Source organism: Microtus pennsylvanicus, chromosome 6 (assembly GCF_037038515.1).
Source record: "Microtus pennsylvanicus isolate mMicPen1 chromosome 6, mMicPen1.hap1, whole genome shotgun sequence".
NCBI classification, from domain to species: Eukaryota; Metazoa; Chordata; class Mammalia; order Rodentia; family Cricetidae; genus Microtus; species Microtus pennsylvanicus.
In genome coordinates, this window is record NC_134584.1 from 75,445,288 (window position 1) to 75,465,268 (window position 19,981).

Consider the following 19,981-nt stretch of genomic DNA (forward strand, 5'->3'; position numbering starts at 1 on the left):
CCTCCACACACCCCCTCCTCCACACATCCCCCTCCACACATCCCCCTCCTCCACACATCTCCTCCACACATCCCCTCCACACATCCCCCCCTCCACACATCTCCCACCACACATCCCCCTCCACACATCCCCCTCCTCCACACATCCCCCTCCTCCACACATCCCCCTCCTCCACACATCCCCCTCCACACATCCCCCTCCTCCACACATCCCCCTCCTCCACACATCCCCCTCCACACATCCCCCTCCTCCACACATCCCCCTCCTCCACACATCCCCCTCCACACATCCCCCTCCTCCACACATCCCCCTCCTCCACACATCCCCCTCCACACATCCCCCTCCTCCACACATCTCCTCCACACATCCCCTCCACACATCCCCCCCTCCACACATCCCCCTCCTCCACACATCCCCCCCCTCCACACATCCCCCCCTCCACACATCCCCCTCCACACATCCCCCTCCACACATCCCCCTCCACACATCCCCCTCCTCCACACATCCCCCTCCTCCACACATCCCCCTCCTCCACACATCTCCTCCACACATCCCCCTCCACACATCCCCCTCCTCCACACACCCCCCTCCACACATCCCCCTCCACACATCCCCCTCCACACATCCCCCTCCTCCACACATCCCCCTCCTCCACACATCCCCCTCCTCCACACATCTCCTCCACACATCCCCCTCCACACATCCCCCTCCTCCACACATCCCCCTCCACACATCCCCCTCCACACATCCCCCTCCTCCACACATCCCCCTCCACACATCCCCCTCCACACATCCCCCTCCACACATCCCCCTCCACACATCCCCCTCCTCCACACATCCCCGTCCTCCACACATCCCCCTCACACATCCCCTCCACACATCCCCCTCCACACATCCCCCTCACACATCCTCTCCACACATCCCCCACTCCACACATCCCCCTCCACACATCCCCCTCACACATCCCCTCCACACATCCCCCCCCTCCACACATCCCCCTCCACACATCCCCCTCACACATCCCCCTCCACACATCCCCCTCCACACATCCCCCTCTACACATCCCCTCCACACATCCCCCCCTCCACACATCCCCCTCCACACATCCCCCTCCTCCACACATCCACCTCCTCCACACATCCCCCTCCACACATCCCCCTCCTCCACACATCCCCCCTCCACACATCCCCCTCCTGCACACATCCCCCTCCACACATCCCCCTCCTCCACACATCCCCCTCCACACATCCCCCTCCTGCACACATCCCCCTCCACACATCCCCCTCCTCCACACATCCCCCTCCACACATCCCCCTCCTCCACACATCCCCCTCCACACATCCCCCTCCACACATCCCCCTCCACACATCCCCCTCCACACATCCCCCTCCTCCACACATCCCCCTCCTCCACACATCCCCCTCCACACATCCCCCTCCTCCACACATCCCCCTCCTCCACACATCCCCCTCCACACATCCCCCTCCTCCACACATCCCCCTCCTCCACACATCCACCTCCACACATCCCCCTCCTCCACACATCCCCCTCCACACATCCCCCTCCACACATCCCCCTCCACACATCCCCCTCCACACATCCCCCTCCACACATCCCCCTCCACACATCCCCCTCCACACATCCCCCTCCACACATCCCCCTCCTCCACACATCCCCCTCCTCCACACATCCCCCTCCTCCACACATCCCCCTCCTCCACACATCCCCCTCCACACATCCCCCTCCACACATCCCCCTCCACACATCCCCCTCCACACATCCCCCTCCACACATCCCCCTCCTCCACACATCCCCCTCCTCCACACATCCCCCTCCTCCACACATCCCCCTCCTCCACACATCCCCCTCCTCCACACATCCCCCTCCTCCACACATCCCCCTCCTCCACACATCCCCCTCCACACATCCCCCTCCACACATCCCCCTCCACACATCCCCCTCCACACATCCCCCTCCACACATCCCCCTCCACACATCCCCCTCCACACATCCCCCTCCACACATCCCCCTCCACACATCCCCCTCCACACATCCCCCTCCACACATCCCCCTCCACACATCCCCCTCCACACATCCCCCTCCACACATCCCCCTCCTCCACACATCCCCCTCCTCCACACATCCCCCTCCTCCACACATCCCCCTCCACACATCCCCCTCCACACATCCCTCCCTCCACACATCCCCCTCCTCCACACATCCCCCCTCCACACATCCCCCTCCTCCACACATCCCTCCCTCCACACATCCTCCCCACAGTGTGCTGCCTCAGCACAGGCCCTGAACCTGAAGTCTGATGACCACAACTTAACTCTCTCAAACCCTGAGACAAAGAGATCTTTGCTTCCTTAAGTGGCTTTGTCTTCCAGAACAATCTGACCACTTAGCCAGTGTTTCCCTGACTTCTTTAAAGCAACTAAAGGTAAATACTTTTAGTCAAAGTGTTAAATTGTCCAGACTCTAAACACAAATGGTGTCAGACCACACTGGTTTTCACAAAGACCACGACAAATATGAACTCCAACAATGTCTTGGTAATCTCACATTCAAACTGGCAGAACCTCAAGTACTCTCACCCTGTAGTAGTGTGAGAGACAGGTAGCCAGGGGTGCTGCCTACTAAGAAAGCCCTAAGAAAGCTGTGGAAGTGCCCATCACTGAAAGTGGTTTTCTTGGCATTGGTACTATGCAAATAGCTTTAGCCATTGAACTGTCCTAGAGATCTTTCTGATTAATACTGTTGATCAATTTTTTTCAAAATTATTATTTGTATGTTAGTGTGTTCATGTATGTATACATGCATGTGTGTATGATGTGTATCTATGAGTGTGTAGACCATGTGTATCTATGGGTATGTATCCATGTGAAATTCGGAGAACAGCTTTGTGGGATTGATTCTCTCCTTTTACTTTTACTTGGGTTCTGAGAATTGAGTTCAGGACATTAGATTTGTATCACTGGGCAAAAAGTGCTGTTACCTGCTGAGCCATGTCACTGGCCCTCCATTGATTTTCTTACCTGTTGTATAGTATTCTGTATCATAGATTTCTATCATTCATCTAGCTATTTCCCTTTTGATGTGAATTTAGGTTGTTTCCACATTTTAATTTGTATAAACAATGTTACCTTAAACACTCCCATGCTGCATGCACCACTCTCTCATTAGATGCTCAGAATAACTATAAGATAGATGAGTATTGGCTAGCTCTTAAACTAGGAAACTGAGACCAGTCTAGTCATGAAGCCGGGCCAGGAGTGATAAAGAAGGCTCTGCATTAAAACACTAGCTGTGCAAGCAAGAGGATCAGAGTTCAGATCTCTGGTACCCATATAAATGGCATGTGGGTGTGGTATCCCACCTGCACTCCCAGTCCAGAAGGCAGACACAGGGGATCCCCAAAGCTAGCTGGCTAGCAAGAGCAACCCTATGAGCAAGCTCTGAGTTTGACTGAGAGATCATGCGTCAAAGAATAAGGGGAAGAGTGACTGGGGAGACCCTTGACATCATCATCCAGCCTCTACGCATACACACATACATGTTCACATGCACCAAACCAACACTCATGTTCCCACACACATGCATACCACAAACACACACACACAAGGAGAAGGAAAGGTACAGGTTATTATGCCCAGATCATGGAGTCCCCCCAAAACCAACTAGGAGACCAAGTCCTGTAAGTAAAAGCAAAGAGCCTTATTTTTACACAAGTTTGCAAACTCGGTCTCTTCATGTGTCCAAAGTATTGGAGTAATCAGAGAGTCCCGAGGTCAGTTAGAGCTGGGCTTTTATAGTAGATGGGGGTGAGGGATTTCTAAGGTCCAGGACCCCTGATTGGCTGACATTTTTCTAGGGGTGTCCTGGTGAAAAGCTACCAGTGTGTGCTGGAAGGTGCTCCTATCTACAATGGTAGGAATTTCCTTTGGATGATCTGTTCCTGGGTGGTCTCAGTTTGTGGTCTTTTTTGGAACCAGGTATTGCCTTAGGGTAAACTACTGAGACTCAGGACTCTATTGAGCTTGTCATGGCTGGTCCTACATGGGTATCACCTAACAAACTAAAAAGGAGACTAAATGAAGATAAAAGCAGGTGATGAAAAAGGGTGAAGGGCAGCCAAAAGGACACACGACAAATGGAAAAGGGTAGACTGCAGAGGGTGGTGAGGTCACAAGGGAGTCCGTGGTAGCAGGGTTGGGGGAAAGGGAAGGAGGACCACTGATCACACTTTGCTCAAAAAATGCAGGGTGACATCTAAGACCTCCTATGCTGATGAAAGGGAACGGGGGGGGGGAGGAAAGGAGGGGGAGAGGAGGAGGAGTAGGGAGGAAGAGAAGAAAGGGACCAAGGACATTTTTAGGAAGAAATCAGGCTAGCGTGCAGCCAGGCTGGCCAGCCTTCAGAACTCATGTTCCCCCCCTCCACCCATTTCCTCTCTCTCTGAAGGTCCTGACTTCTTAGCTCTTCCTCTACAATAGAGTCTGAGTCTTCCCCATCATCTAGGCATGAACACAGCCTTGTGCCTTTCTTACCCTCTGCCTGCCCGTGGACTCCTTCCAAGGAGGGGAAGCTTCAGAAGGAGCAAGTCCTTCCACAGCCATGGATGTCACAATCTAGTATCCTGTTATCCCCTGCAGGGTCTGTTCTGGAATCCAGTCTGTCATTGAGAGGGAAGTCATGAGACCAGACATGTAAAGGCAATGGGGCCACTGTCATTCTCCAGGAACAGCAGGTCCAGGGAGTATGAGCAAGGGAACTGGATGAAGCCTCTAGAGGCCCCGGGACAACTCAGCAGCTTCCTAGGAGCTCTCTGGACCCCTGCCTCCATTGCCTGAAGCAAGGCCTCTGGGAAGGTGAACATCCTCAGTTGTCATGGCAGCTCTCCAACCTCTGACCCCCCAGGTCAGGTATCACAGGAAACCCTGCTTTGTATGAAACCTGGGTCACACACTGCTTTCTATGTCCCTGCAAACTGTGACCTACATAAAGTTTATGCCAAAAGAGAACAGTGGCTTTTACCTGGGTTATTTATAAAAAATGATGAAATGTCAGAAAGATTCCTTTATGTTCCATTAATTTCCCAAAGGGCTATCTAGAAATTAGGTGTGCACAGCGAAGTAGGGGTTGGGCTGTGGACACAGAGTCGAAAGTGACTTTGATGGCCTTCAGACTACTCTGTCCACAGCATTCACTTCGGTGACAGGAGAGAGACACAGCCTGGCTCTCCCTTAAAGCAGTTAAGGAAGATGAATTCTCCTAGGTCAGACAGAAAGGCTCCATCAGGGCTGTACCCTGAGCACAGCTACAACAGCAAGCCCGCATAAGCTGGCCAAAGCTGGGGGTGGGGTGGAGGGGAGCCCCCTCCGCACTACCACCACAGGGTGTGGGGCAGAGGCAGGTGCTGATCTCCATCATCCCCTCAGCCGGATAGCAGGAGCTTAAGAAACTGCACAGGTGCCAGGAGGCCCTTCATTAAGTATTACCAGATAATCCTGATCCTATCTGGGACTCATACCCCAGCTTGGAGGAAGGGGGGAAAAAGCCCCATGAATAGAAAACAAGGAGGGCACACAGGAAGCCCTGGCCACTGCTTCATTCCTAACAGCTGGAGCCTAGGGACAGATGTGGGGCTCTGCACACAGTCCTGCCCCCAATGGCAGAGATGGACGGTGGCTGGAAAATGGAGTTCTACAGAATGAAGAGGCTCAGAACACCCACCACGCTGGATGGCCTCTGTAAAGTCCATGCTGAGTTTGAATTACCATCGTGACAGTCTTAAGAGGTGGGACCCTGCTGGGTGCACACCTTTACTCCCAACACTTGAGGCAGAGGTAGGTATCTTTGAGTTTGAGGCCCACCTGATCTAAAGAGTGAATTTCAGGACAGCCAGGGCTACACAGAGAAACCCTGTTTCAAAAAGGAAAAAAAAAAAAAAGAGGCGGAACCTCTAAGAGGTGATTGACACCATTATTCTGGTGGTAATTACAGGAGTGAGTTACTGAGCCTGGATTGCTGGAGCAGCGTGCCCTCCCTTGGTGTCTGCCTCTCTGTGCCCTTCTGTCCCTTTGTGACAAAGCACAGAGGCTTCATCAGACGAGCACCATGCCTTCAGACCTTCCAGCCTCCAGAGCTGTGGGCTTTTGTTTATAAAATTCCTAGACTGTGGCATTCTGTTACAGCAGAGAAAAGAATTAAATCCTCTCTCATCCGGGACTTGCAATGCACAGGCCAGATAGATCTTTTTATACCATTCTGTTGGCTCCCAGGCTGTGGTCTCTATCTGAGGCTAGTGGCAGATAGGACTGGACAGGACAGAGCAGCTTCCTGCAATAGAGCAGGTGGAGCTCCTGCTAGGCGCTCTGTCTCCCCCTCGTGGCAAGATCAGAGATATTTCCAGGATGATTGCTTAGCGTCAACGAAGTGCCTAAAAAGGCCAAGGATCATCCCCAGAGGAGGAAGCATGCAACCTCTTGGCCCACTTTCTATCCGCTAGAGTGGTAACAGAAAGTGCCTTCTGTTCCATTATGGACTCAACTGTGTCCCCATTAAAATTTTTTTCTGAAACCTCTAACATACTATGTGGAAGCCCTGACCCCTGTTTGTACATAGTTATCACAGAGACAATGGAGATTAAGCAAGGTTAATAGAGGAGCCCTTACAAGAGGTGAAGACACACACAGGCACAGGGGAAGACCTGGTGAAGCATAGGGCAAAGATGGCCACCTGGGAGCCAAGTAGGTTGGATCGGGAGACACTTCCCCTGCACCTTAGCCTCTAGAACAATGTGACAGTACGTTTTTGCTCTGAGCATGCTCCAACCCAAGGTAGTCCTTACACAGGCTGAGCTAGAAAAACAGGCTCCAGCCCTCCTCTATCTTCTGCCTCTACCCCTGCTCCTCTGCTGTGCCCGAAAGATGGCTTCTTATGCGTTCATTCTATAAAACAGCACTGCACTGACCTAGCTCTTGTAGACACAGGAATGAGTCAGAACATTTGGCCATCTGATATTTATTGAACAACTCCAGACTCTGTCCTCGGGCCAGGTTCTGATGAGGTATGAGACCAGCACGACCCTCAGGGCACACAGTCTAGTGACAAAGTAGTCAGTTAGAAGCTACTTTTAGGACCAGTAGAATGGCTCTGCCAGCTCTTCTCACCATCAAGTCTTAAGACCTGAGTTGGATCCTTGGAATCCACATGGTGGAAGTTCCCATGAGCTGCCCTCTGACCTCCATACATGTGTGGTGGCACTCATATGATTACACACGGGCCACATAGATAAGTAAATAATTCAATAGACTTTCAAAAAAATCTTTTAAAACCTGCTTTTATGCCGGGTGGTAGTGCTGTACACCTTTAAACCCAGCACTTGGGAGGCAGAGGCAGGCGGATCTCTATGAGTTTAAGACCAGCCTGGTCTACAGAGCGAGTTCCAGGACTGACTCCATAGCTACTGAGAAACCCTGTCTCAAAAAACCAAAAAGAAAAGAAAAAAAACTGCTCTTACTAGAAAACATTGAGTCCTCCCTAGGGCCCACAGAGCAACTAAAACAAGATGGAAGTCCACACCTTCTAGTCTTCACTTGGACTGGCGGTAGAGATGTAAGTCACTGTCCTTAACTTTCCCTCCGGTGTCACCTGGTCCTGAGAATAGCAGATCCTCAAAGGACATCCTGTCCTCTCAGACAAGGGGAGTTAACCGTGATGACGAGGCTGGTCCCTGGAGCAGAAGCAGTCACCTCCTAGGACCAATGAACTCCTTCATGCAGTAACAGTGAGAAGGATTTCTCTGGACCACCTGGTGGAACCAGAACAATAATGGTGACAAGCCAGACTTAAAGATGGAGATCTCTTATATGCCCTTTGCCCCAGTTCTATCTGTATTTAAAACTAAAGCTCATATCAGGACCCCAAAGACAGACTTGGGGTCACTGGACTCCTTTCCCTGTCCCTAGTTCTTTCTCTGATCACTATAGCTGGCCTTTTCTACTGAAAATGAAATGAAATTCATGCCCTGCAATGCTGAAGCACACATGGGCAGTCCATATATAGCGGTTCTGCTCAACTGGTCCATATTGGGTTTTATGGTCTAAGTTGATGAGGATGACTAATCAGTTCTCTTCCTCAAGAGGGCACCAGATCTCATTACAGACTGTTGTGAATCACCATGTGGTTGCTCAGAATTGAACTCAGCACCTTTGGAAGAGCAGGCAGTGCTCTTAACCATTGAACCAAATGATATCCTATAAGGGGTACAAAGCCCAGATTTTTTTACCCTAAAAATGTCAGTCACAGGGTAGGGGAAGGGTACAAATATGCATATCTCCCATTTACACACACCTTCATGGCCTCCAGTAAGTGTGAGGTTCACCAGGTGCGCCCAGTTCCCACCAGAGAGGAGAAGAGAGGAAGAATCCCTAAGCCTGGAGCTGAGGTGACGCTGCAGTGACTCTGAAGGATGCACAGGGGTTCTCCCTCCCTCTCCCTCCCCATCACTAAGTGGTGCTCAATGAGACCCATCCCTAGAGGCTGCTCCTTTAGATAGCCAGAGTGTGCAGGGTGAACGAGTATCATGACGCTCAGAGGAGAGAAAGAAACTTGCCCCAGAGGTGTTGGACCTTCCGAGCTGACATCAGTTCTAATGCAAAAGTTAATTACAGCACTGGGAAGCTTTATTTTCCATCCTGTTCAACAATTATAACAGATCCCCGAGTGTGCAACAACATCACATCATATAAAATGGGATTTAATTATTCTCCCAGCTCAGAGCAGTTAACCAGCTTTGGAGGAAACGCAGGCTTTAATGTGGTCATTTGGCAGGTGTCGCCTTCCTACCGCCTCCAATCCCTCTAGGTGGGCTATGAAGAGCTGGAGCAAAAGCACATGATCCAAACCGCATGTGGCATCGTGTGCTTGGAACCCTCCTTGGGGCTCCAGCATCAGCACTGCAGAGCTTTGTTCAGATGCTCACTGCCCAACAGAAACATATGGTGTACATACAACAAGGCTGGCGTGGCTCCTTCTAAACCGTGGGGAACAAGGTGAACTCAGAGGCAAGTGTCTCCTCTGGATGCTGGCTTTACTCTAGCCAGGGAGACGCCCTGCACTGAGGCAGCAGTCTGGAAAACAGATGGTGGTGAGACAGGAGAATTCACCACGCTTGAAAGACAGCTTATTGAGATACATGGCCAGGACAGACGTCAGATCCCAGAAAAGAGGGCACAGCCCTGAGAGGAAGTGGAGTTTTTTAATCAGTTGTGAAGAAGTCACTTGCTCTTATCCCACAGCGTCTTTATGGGCTATGTAGGGTGGATAGAAGGGTCAGGCAGCCCACTATCTTGTTTAGTAAGATTATAGGATAAGCTGTCTTTCCAGAGACTGGCCGCTTACACAGGGGACCACAGCAGTTAGGCTCCAGGTAACTGCACAGGGCCTCCTACGTCATGGGGCAGGCTCCTAGGAGGCATAGTCTAGCTGCTAACTCTGACAGTTAGACATGGGGAGTGTGGCCGTTAGCTCTGGCTGTTAGACATGGGGGTTTGCTCTTGTGTTGCTCTTCTGTCTCTAAACAAATGAGACTCACAGACAAGTGAGATGTCAGATAGTTCAGAGTGCTGTACAGGGAAGTTAATATACAGAGCTGTGCTACCAGAGGGCTTGATGGCTGCTAGACCACGTGGCTCTTCTCTGTACAGCTCTCTGAGAAGGAAGCACTGATACTGAGGCCTGAATCAAAGAAAGAAAAGGCGACTCCGGAGCAACAAGGCAGGAAAGAGGAAATGGGCCAGGAGGTCAGGCTAGAAGGGGTGTAGTCTGGGACACTGTGGGGGTCTGAGAGATCAAGATGAGAAATGGACTTTAATGGCAGAGGGAAATCATTACAGCGTGGTCAGAGGTTGGGGCCCATAAACAGATCTTTCATGTCTGGGGTTTTCCACCTGCTGTGTAAGGGGTGGTTCGTGCTGCAGAGATGGGTGCTGAGGAACGGAGAGGAGCCATCACAGAGTTGGTGTTAATGGCTGTTCACCTTCCTTCAAAACATGACCCTTCCCGACCCCTTGCTGCCCTGGGTCCAGTCGTGGCTTCATTCTGTGCATACAGGGCTCTGCAGCTTACGGAGTACCTTTGGGCCTAATGGCATTTGATTGGAGTTTCTTAACAAACCTGAGACACACACCATGCCCCAACTTCCAGGGGCTCGGAAAGGTTGAACGTCTGCCTTAGGACACAGCCTGTTAGTAGCAAAGCCAAAAATGGAAGGATACGGCTTCCCAATCAGACCGCCAAAACACGGAACTTTAAGAGAGAGTAATGTCTAGACCCATGCTGGGTTTTTTTTTTGGGGGGGGGGGGGAGAAAGGTCAGAATCTTTACAATCCAGTGATCTTCAAAAAAATGTCTCGATCAAGGATGAGGAGCAGGCAGAGTACAGATTCTGGAACCAAAGGTCTTTGAAGAGCTTCCAGGTGGACAGGGCTCCCTGGGCCACCTCGGCCAGAGATGGAGTCAGCCTGGCTTTGAGAGCACTGCGGAGACCGAGGCACTTTCCTTGAATTTTCTCCCTTAGGGACGTCCTTATTCTGAGGCTTAGTTTGATTTTCTTTAAAATATATGTATCCCCGACCCTTGCCGGGAGTTGGGAAATAAGTAGGCAGTGGGATGATGGGACATTCTAGTTCAAAAGGCGCCTGCCTGTCTTGGCTCCTAAGCCAACACTGCCACCTAGTGGTCCCCTCTCTTCTCTACAGAGCAGGGGAAGATGGCAGAGAGCAAGGCTTCTCTCCCATCACCTGCATTTCCCAGGAGCGTCGAGGATATGCTGGAAGTGCAGGTCTTGGGACCCCCATTTTAGATCCTAATCCTCAGTGGCCCAAGCGTCCCCCGAGCCATAAGGTAGAATAAAAAACAAAGAAACCGGGGGAATAAAAAACAAAGAAACCGGGGGGGGGGGGCACTCTAAGGGAAAGAAGCCAGTCACCTAGGGCTTTAGCTCACCTTTCCTTACTGAAGATGAAGCCAAGGCTGGCTGCAGAGTCGTTATTCCCTCTTCAAAGAGAGGTCTCAAAACAGTGGAAGAGTTGTGCCCGCTTAGTGCAGAACGCTTGTGACCTTGAATGTTACGGCACTCCTGTCTCTCTCTCTCATCCTGAATTCTAAACGGCATGCCTCATAATAAAACACTTTATAATTTCACTTGCAAAGGAAAATCTAAGTTTAAAAAATTGAAGTAGGACTGGCAAGATGGCTCGGTGAGTAAGGCGCTTGTCGTTAAGCTGGACAAACCAAATTCAATTCCTGGAGGAAAGAAGAACTCCAAGGTGTCCTCACATCCCCATGTGTGCACCATGCCACGTGTGTGCACACGCACAAGCACACAGACTCACACAAGAAAATAATGTTTTGAAAGTCAGTCAACTCATGTTTTCACTTAAAATTTTTTAAAACATGGAGGGTCTCACATACCACAAGCTGGTCTCAATTTCATTATGATAATCCTCCTGTCTCTACTTCCGAAGTGCTGAGATTATAGGCATGTGCTAGGCTAGCACCCAGGTTGTCGCACATGCTAGGCAAGCACTCTGCTGGGCTACACTCCAGCCCCAAGTTTTACATAGTTTTAAAATGTCCCTTAAACTTTGCTTAATGTTAGGATTGTTGTGAATTTTACCCTTTGAGCCAGGAAAGGCCACAAAGTCAAACACACAGCCATTCCAAAGACACCCAGATGCAGCTCATTCTGAGAAGACTCAAAGACCTCGGGTGTTACTCTCGTCTTCCTGTGTGTCTCTGTCTAAATCCTTAGTAAACTCACTAACTGTGGTTCAGTCTAGCTAATCACATCTGTGGTGTAGTTCTGAATCCAGCTTGTCCTCGGAGGAGAAGAGAAGACTCAGGCTGCTGTTGGCAGTGATGAGCAGGGTCTTCCTGCCACCACTGATTCCTTTTCAGTCTGAATGAAGAAATGCAGATCAACTGAGATGAGCTAAACATCTGTTCTATTCATGGCTTACATTAATCCATGGACCCTTCATCCCCTGAAACTAACTACTCATCGGAAGCAATGACGCTCACTAATGAACTATGTTCCTGAAAGGGTCACTCTCAGATCAACAGAACGCCATCAGCTGGGCAAGGGTGAGGAATGTAAACCCTGTGCTCCCAGCATGTTCATTAGGGATACAGGGGACAGAACACTCATTTTCCACTCTCTGGTCTCGGCCTGGCCTGTGGCAAAAGCAAAGAAGTGATTTTGGATGAGAGTTAAAGGCAGGACAACGGGGACTCAAAATTAGTCCTGAAGGGTTCAGAATCTGATCCAATGTGGCCCTGGGCAGGGGTGCAGCAGTCTTTCCTGGGAACTTGGTGGCAAGGTGTGGACTCAGCACTCGCAGGACTCACTGAGCAAGATCGTACCTCTCCTTGACATGCCCATGGCACTGCCATCTTTTCTATCATCTGGGAGGTTTAGAGAGGTCAGCCTTGCCCCTCTGCTTCCTTAATTCAAGGACCAGTGCCTGGGGTTCAGTTCGTGTGTATAAATCACATATGCAGCACATTGCACTGGAGCCCTTTTGACTGTGAGAAAAACACTCTCCTTTCCAACCTGCTATAAGCACAGAACTGAACCATCACACCCCTCCCTAGGTGGAAACATCAGTGCTCCACAGACCTCCCAGGAAGGCACATGGAACTTAGCTCAGATAGAAAAGTCCCCACTCACCAGAGTGGAATCAACAATGATGGCAAGGGCTCAGAGTGGCTGAAGTGGAAGTGTGAGAACCCTGTAAAAGCCACGAGTCAGTGGCCCACCTGTAATCGCAGTGTTCCTGGGGCAAGCTGGCCGACTAAACAGTCAAATCCACCTGCTCTGGGTTCAACCAAAGGAGAAAAACACCCAACATCTCCTTCAGGCCTCCACACACATGTGAGAATGTGCATAGAAACACACACATACATACACATATGAAAGTATACCACAACTATATGTGCAAGGAAAAAGAAAGATGGTGATGGTGATGATGATGATAATGGTGATGATGATGATGGTGGTGGTAGTGGTGGTGGTGATTATGATGATGATGATGATGGTGGTGGTGGTGGTGATGATGATGATGGTGGTGGTAATGATGGTGATGATGATGATGATGGCGGTGGTGATGGTGATGATGATGATGGTGGTGGTAGTGGTGGTGGTGAATATGATGATGATGATGATGGTGGTGGTGGTGGTGATGATGATGATGGTGGTGGTAATGATGGTGATGATGGTGATGATGGTGATGATGATGATAATGGTGGTGGTGATGGTGATGATGATGATGATGGTGGTGGTGGTAGTGGTGATGATGATGATGGTGGTGATGATGGTGGTGGTATCAATGGCCTGGGAAAGGCACCATGGTTATGGAAGGCAGACTTAAACAGGCAGCCAGCCTCAGCAGGCAGACCAAGGCCACTCCTGCTCCTGGAGATTGTTTCCCTCCTGCACGCCATGAACTGTCCCTTACGGTAACACCCTGGAGTTACGGATCCACGTTTTCCTTTCCCTTGCTGATGGTGACAGGTCCCACTGGCCAAGGATATTAAAGGAGCCGATAGGGCACTTGGCTCATTCGCCTGCTTCAAGTCTGACTTCAGCACTCTTACCTCTAACCAGCAGCTCCTAACACTCTCATTCCATGCTAAAACCCCAGGGGAAAAGAATCATGGAAAAACTGAGGGAGGGGGCATTTTATTTTATTTAAGCATTTCCCTAACACCTCTTAAAAATATAGCTTCATTCCTTTTCTGAAAGATTTCCAGTATTCCCCACCTCTAAACTTGCCATAGCTAATGATGTCATAAGCAAACAAAGTGACAAAACAGTTAATTCCTCCAGATAGCAGAACCCTCTCAAAAAATTAAACTGCGTTCCAGAGGAGAACTGGGGGAGACTCCCCAGCCTCTCTGGACCTGCAGAAGGAGGGCAATGCCAAGGTAAGGTCACTACTTCAGGCAGGCTTAGGAGGCACTTGCGGTCCCTGTATCACATTTACCCACCAGACTTGCCCTGTTAAGAGACACTGGAGGGTGTCTCAGTGTTAAGAGCACAGGCTGCTTCTCCAGAAGGCCCAGGTTCAATTCTCAGTACTCACATGTCAGCTCACAACTGTGTAACTTCAGTTCCAGGGGGATCTGACACCCTCATACAGACCCACATGCAAGTGAGATATCAATACAGATAAAATAAAATAAATAAATCTTTTTCTCTCTTCTTAAAAATATTTTATTTAATTTTTTAAATTTATTTTATATACCTGCCAGTTTCCCCTCCTCCAGTTCTTTCCTCCCACCTCGCGTCTACCCTCCCCCTATCCACTCCTCCTCCATCTCCACTCAGAAAGGGTAAGGCCCTCCATAGGAGTTAGCAAAGCATGGCCTATCAAATTGAGGTAGGACCAAGTTCCTCCCTCCTGTATCAAGGCTGAGCAAGACATCCCACCATAGAAAATAAATACCAAAAAACCAGCTCATGTATCAGGGTCAGGTCCTGGTCCCACTGCTAGGAATCCTACAAACAGACAAAGCTATACTACTGTCACCCACATGCAGGGTATCTCGGTGGGTCCCATGCAGGCTTTCTAACTGTCAATCTAGAGTCTGTAAGCTCCCACGAGCTCAGGACAGCTGTCTTCATGGTTTTCCCAAAGATTATCTTGACTCCTGACCCCTGTTGCTCATATAATCCCTCTTCCCTCTTTTCAACTGGACTCATGGATCTCGGCCCAGGGCTTGACTGTGTGGATCTCCGCGTCTGCTTCTGTCAGTTACTGGATGAAGGTTCTATGGTGACAATTAGAGTAGTCTCCAATGTGATTGCAGGAGGCACCCTCTCCACTATTGCTTAGTCTTAGCTGGGGTCATCCTTGTGGATTCCTAGGAGCTTCCCTAACTCCAGGTTTTTCCCTAACCCTATAATGGCCCCCTCTATCAAGATATCTCTTTCATTGCTCTCCCTCCCCATCCCTCCCCCAACTTGATCATCCTAATCTCTCATGTTCCCATTCCCCCATCCCCTCCCCTATAACCCCTTTATCCCCAATTTACCCAGGAGATTTCATCTATTTCCCCTTCCCAGGGAGACCCATGTGTCCCTCTTAGGTTCCTTCTTGCTACCTAGCTTCTCTGGGGCTGTGGATTGTAGCTTGGTTATCATTTCCTTTACATCTAATATCCACTTATGAGTGAGTATATATTGTATTTGTCTTTCTGGGTCTGGGTTACCTCCCTCAGGATGATTTTTTTTCTAGTTCCTTTCATTTGCCTGCAAATTTCATGATGTCATTTTTTATCACTGAGTAATATTCTGTTGTGTAAATGTACCACATTTTCTTTATCCATTCTTTGGTTGAGGGACATCTAGGATGTTTCCAGGTTCTGGCTATGACAAATAATGCTGCTACGAGCAGGTATCCTTGTGGTATGATTGAGCACCCTTTTGATATATGCCCAAGAGTGGTATTACTGGGTCTTGAGGTAGATTGATTCCCAATTTTTTGAGACACCGCCATACTGATTTCCAAAGTGGTTATACAAGTTTTCACTCCCACCAGCAGTGGAGGAGTGTTTTCCTTACTCCACATCCTTCCAACATAGGCTGTCATTCGTGTTTTTGATCTTAGCCTTTCTGACAGGTGTAAGATGGTTAGCACAGAGTCATTGTGATTTTCATTTTCCTGATAGTTAAGGATGTTTAATAATTCTTTAAGTTTATCTCAGCCATTTGAGATTCTTCTATTGAGAATTCTCCATTTAACCCTGTACCCCATTTTTTAATTGGATTATTTGATGTCAAGCTTTTTGAGTTCTTTATATATTTTGGAGATCAGACTTCTATCAGATGTGGAGTTGGTGATGATCTTTACCCATTCTATAGGATGCTCTTTTGTCTCATTGAAGGTGTTCTTTGCCTTACAGAAGCAAAAATAAATAAATCTTAAAATAAACAAGAAAATTTTTAAAAAGACAGGTGTAATAGTGCACGTCTTTAATCTCAGATCTTGGGAGGCAGAAACAAGAGGATCTCTATGAGTTTGAGGCCAACCTGGTCTACAAAGGTGTTCCAAGACAGTTCCAGGACTATCCAGGGAAACCCTGTCTTGAAAAATAAATAAAAAGGAATATAAACTGTCCACTATAAAAATCAACATGGCAGTTACTCAGAAAATCGAGAATCTGTCTACCTCAAGACTCGGTTATACTATTCTTGGACATGTACCCAAAGGATACTCCATCATATCACAAGGACACTTGCACAACCATGTTCATTGCTGCTTTATTCATAATAGCCAGAAAGTGGAAACAATCTGGATATTCCTCAGCTGAAGAATTGATAAAGAAAATGTGGTACATTTATACAATAAAGTATTACTCAGTTGTAAAATTCAATGACAACATGAAATTTGCAGACAAATTGATTGAACTAGAAAAAAAAAATTATCCTAAGTGAGGTAACCCAGGCCCAGAAAGACAAAGGTATGTGCTCACTCATAAGTGGATATTAGCTGATAAGTAAAGGATAATCATGTTATGGTCCACAGGCTCAAAGAAGCTAAGTCACAAAGAGGGTTCGAGGGTGACACAAGGAACTCCCTGAGAAGATTCCACAGGTGGACTGGGGATGGGCAGGAATGTGAACAGGGGGAACCAGGTAGGGGTGAGGAGAGAGACTAGGGAGAGACAACTGGAGTTGTGTTGGGGGTGTGAATTTGGGGGTAAGATAGGAACCTAGTGCAATGGAAACTCCCTAGAATTTATTAGGGTAAGCTTAGCTAAGAATCCTAGTAATGGAGGATCCAGAGACTGAACTGGCCATCTTCGATAACCAGGCAAATCTTCCAGTGGAGGGATTGGAAAAAAAAATTTTTTTGGCCCTTGGCTTTAGAAAATGAGAGAGAGGTCTGAAAAGTGCCAACTAGTGCAAGTGTTTGAATCTGAGTTCAACCCGCAGCACCTACTTGAAAGTCCAGCATGATAGAGCTCTCTATGATCCCAGTGCTTAGCAGAAGTGAGTGGAGGCAGGTGGATTCCTGAAACTCATTGCCTGGCCAACGTAGCCAAATAGATGAATGCCAGGTTCAGTGAGAGATCCTGCCTCAAAAAATAAGTTGGAAAGAGATCAGGAAAAACACTTGATATTGACCTCTGTCTAAACCACACACACACACACACACACACACACACACACACACACACACACATATATACCACACACACATGTACATGTATACACACTATGCACACATACAGACACACCACACACATCCACACGAACATACAGCACACACATATATCCACATGTCCATACAGCACACACACATGTACATATACCACATACACAAAAACAAAAATAGGAGACCTGAACTAGCACACTTGCTCTGTCTTATTCCATGACTCTGGCTGGATCATGGGGAGGTAACGGAGGTCTCCATTGTTTACCATGTAGCTCTTCACAGATTGTTTGAACTTCCTCAGAACAAGGTCACTAGATTTCTCTGAAAGGATGACCCAAGAGAGCAAACAGTGCCTTCCATGTCCTGATTTCAGAAACCCACACCAGCTGTCCTACTGGTTTTGGGTCATTCTGCATGAACACACAGCAAATGGAAGAAGAATGAAATCCACGTTTTCAGGTGAAGAATACCAAAAACTTTGTATGTGTAGCATAGATATCCTAAAGACACCACAATCTACTTCCCAAGCACAAATTGTCCTTCCATCCCACACAATTCCATTCATGGAAAGTGAGTACAGGGACCCCAAACTTGTATCTAGGTACTGATGCCTCGGCACAGTCTCTATTGAACCGATGACCCCTGAACTAAGTAGCGAGTCACCTGCCCCTCTGTTCACCCCATCAGATAAGGCTGTTGTCACTGTGTTCTAAGTGGGGGAGACTTAGTTCTTAGTGGGGGAGATTCTGAGCCACCACAGCACTTACTTCACTGGGCCATAAGTCAAAGCCATCCTTTCCTTAATAAAAAACAAAACAGCCCTGGGGCTGGCTATCTGATTTGATTCTGCCCTCTGTGTCACTTCCACAAGGCTAATCTTGTTCTCACCCAATTCTACAGAAAGAAACACAAAGGGTTAGAGTACAACCATGGAAACCAAGTGCAATATACAAAGTAGATGTGGGGCCTTGACAGACAGAAGGCCTGGGTGGTTCACTGATATCAGGGACACTGGGAACAAGAAAGGTGAACCTAGGAAACCATCTTCTGGAAGGGAAAGCAGGGCATGCCTCTCCAAGCCAGGCCTGCATTGCCCCACTAATTAAAGTCATTAAATGAAATGTATTATCAAAGCAACAAGTTTGGTAAGTATTCGACTGCTTACAACATGCCAGGTACCACTGTAAGTGCTGCTTCAAAACCAATCCAGAGACTGTGTAGGTAGTGTCTTAGTGTCATAGACTCCATACCATCCTCATCTCCAGTGTTTGATGCCAATGTGGAGACCAGATACTCCCTTCCACTCCTTCAGGCTGTGATAGAAGTTTGTTTATTTATTTATTTATTATTTGTTTTTTTGAGACAGAGTTTCTCTATGTGGTACTGGTTGTCCTAAAACTCATTCTGTAGAACAGGCTGGTCTCAAACTCAGAGATCTACTTGTCTCTGCCTCCAAGTGTTAGGATTAAAAGTATGCACTACCCACTACCACCACTCAGAATGATAGAAGCTTTTTTTTTTTGATAGAAGCATCTTAACCACTGTTATGAGCCAGTATCCTGCCAATCCCAGAAATAAGTTATTAGCAAGGGCCTTCAAATTTTGATGTTTGGCTACTATAGGAAAAGCAGCAGCATCTGGGTTTGGACCTAGGCCACCTGCAGTATGGGAGTGAGAAGCCAGGTCAGACCACTCTTACCTGAGAGGGATAAATGTCGCTTCAGCTACAGACTCTGTAAAGAGTAATTACAGGAAGCCCTTATGGAATGGGAGCTTCCCTGGAGGCTCTGGCAATGTTTCTGAGGCAGTAGCATAGCCTTGGTCCCAAGGGTGGCAAGTTCATGGCCATGTTTGGCTCCCATTCTACATAGTCTTGCAGCTCACAGTCAGTGTGGAAGACAGCCTTGTCACTTGTCCACTGTGGTGAAGTCTGGTTGGAGGAAGGGCTATCTCATGAAGCCAGGTGTCTTGGCCCACAGGGAAGTGTGCCAGCTGCTGAATAATGGTCATTCTTGCTCTAGACCAAGAAATAGAGAAGGAAGCACAGTTTGTCCTTGGATGCATTGTGGGTAAATCTGAGTCTTTTCAACTTAGCTACTGAAAAAACAAATTAGAGAAAGTTCTTCCTGGACTGATAAAAGTTACCATGTCTAAGCAGTTAGGACCCCCAAAATCCAGCAGAATTAGAAAGTTTTTCAGTTACTAATACACTGTCAGGAAGCCCCTAAGCAAAGAAGGCAAGAAGCCCAAGACCAAAATGCCCAAATCGGTATCTGTTACTCCAGGTTCCCTGCAACACAAATGCCAACATATTCTCTGAAGAAACAATGCACACACAAAGACAAGGAGGAGCTTGTGGAGTAGGTTAAACTTCAGGCCTAGAGACTGAAGGAAGCCAAATAAAAAATGTCAGGAACAGATTGCCAAGGGATGTAGGCTGTATTCACTGAAAGTTTCTACTTCTGAGTCCAGTCAAAAATGAGTCTTGAATGGTAAGAAATAAATGACCAGACCTTGAAAAAGAAAGAATTGCATAGATCATCAGCATTTATCTTAACTGCAGACAGTATGCCCAGTCGCACATGCTGCTGCCTCTATGCCTACTCACCATGACAGGCTGTATCCTTTCTGAAGTTGTGAACTAAAATAAACCCTACTTTAAGTTGCTTCTTACCAGGAGTTTGGTCACAGAAGTAAAAGAAGTAATGAATACACGGCACTATTACCTGTATCTCATAAAGACACATTTG

General features: G+C 48.3%; 1 protein-coding gene across 3 annotated transcripts in view; it reads right to left on the reverse strand.

The window, feature by feature from the left end:
• Positions 1-15,111: 15,111 nt before the first annotated feature.
• Positions 15,112-19,981, reverse strand: part of LOC142852085 (ELMO domain-containing protein 2-like) — a 30,654-nt gene continuing 25,784 nt past the window's right edge. For all 3 annotated transcript variants that reach the window (XM_075976478.1, XM_075976480.1, XM_075976481.1), the window contains exon 8: positions 15,112-19,248. In XM_075976478.1, the coding sequence (XP_075832593.1) occupies positions 19,095-19,248 (154 nt within the window). In that variant the 3' untranslated portion in view covers positions 15,112-19,094. The remainder of the gene's footprint in view (positions 19,249-19,981) is intronic.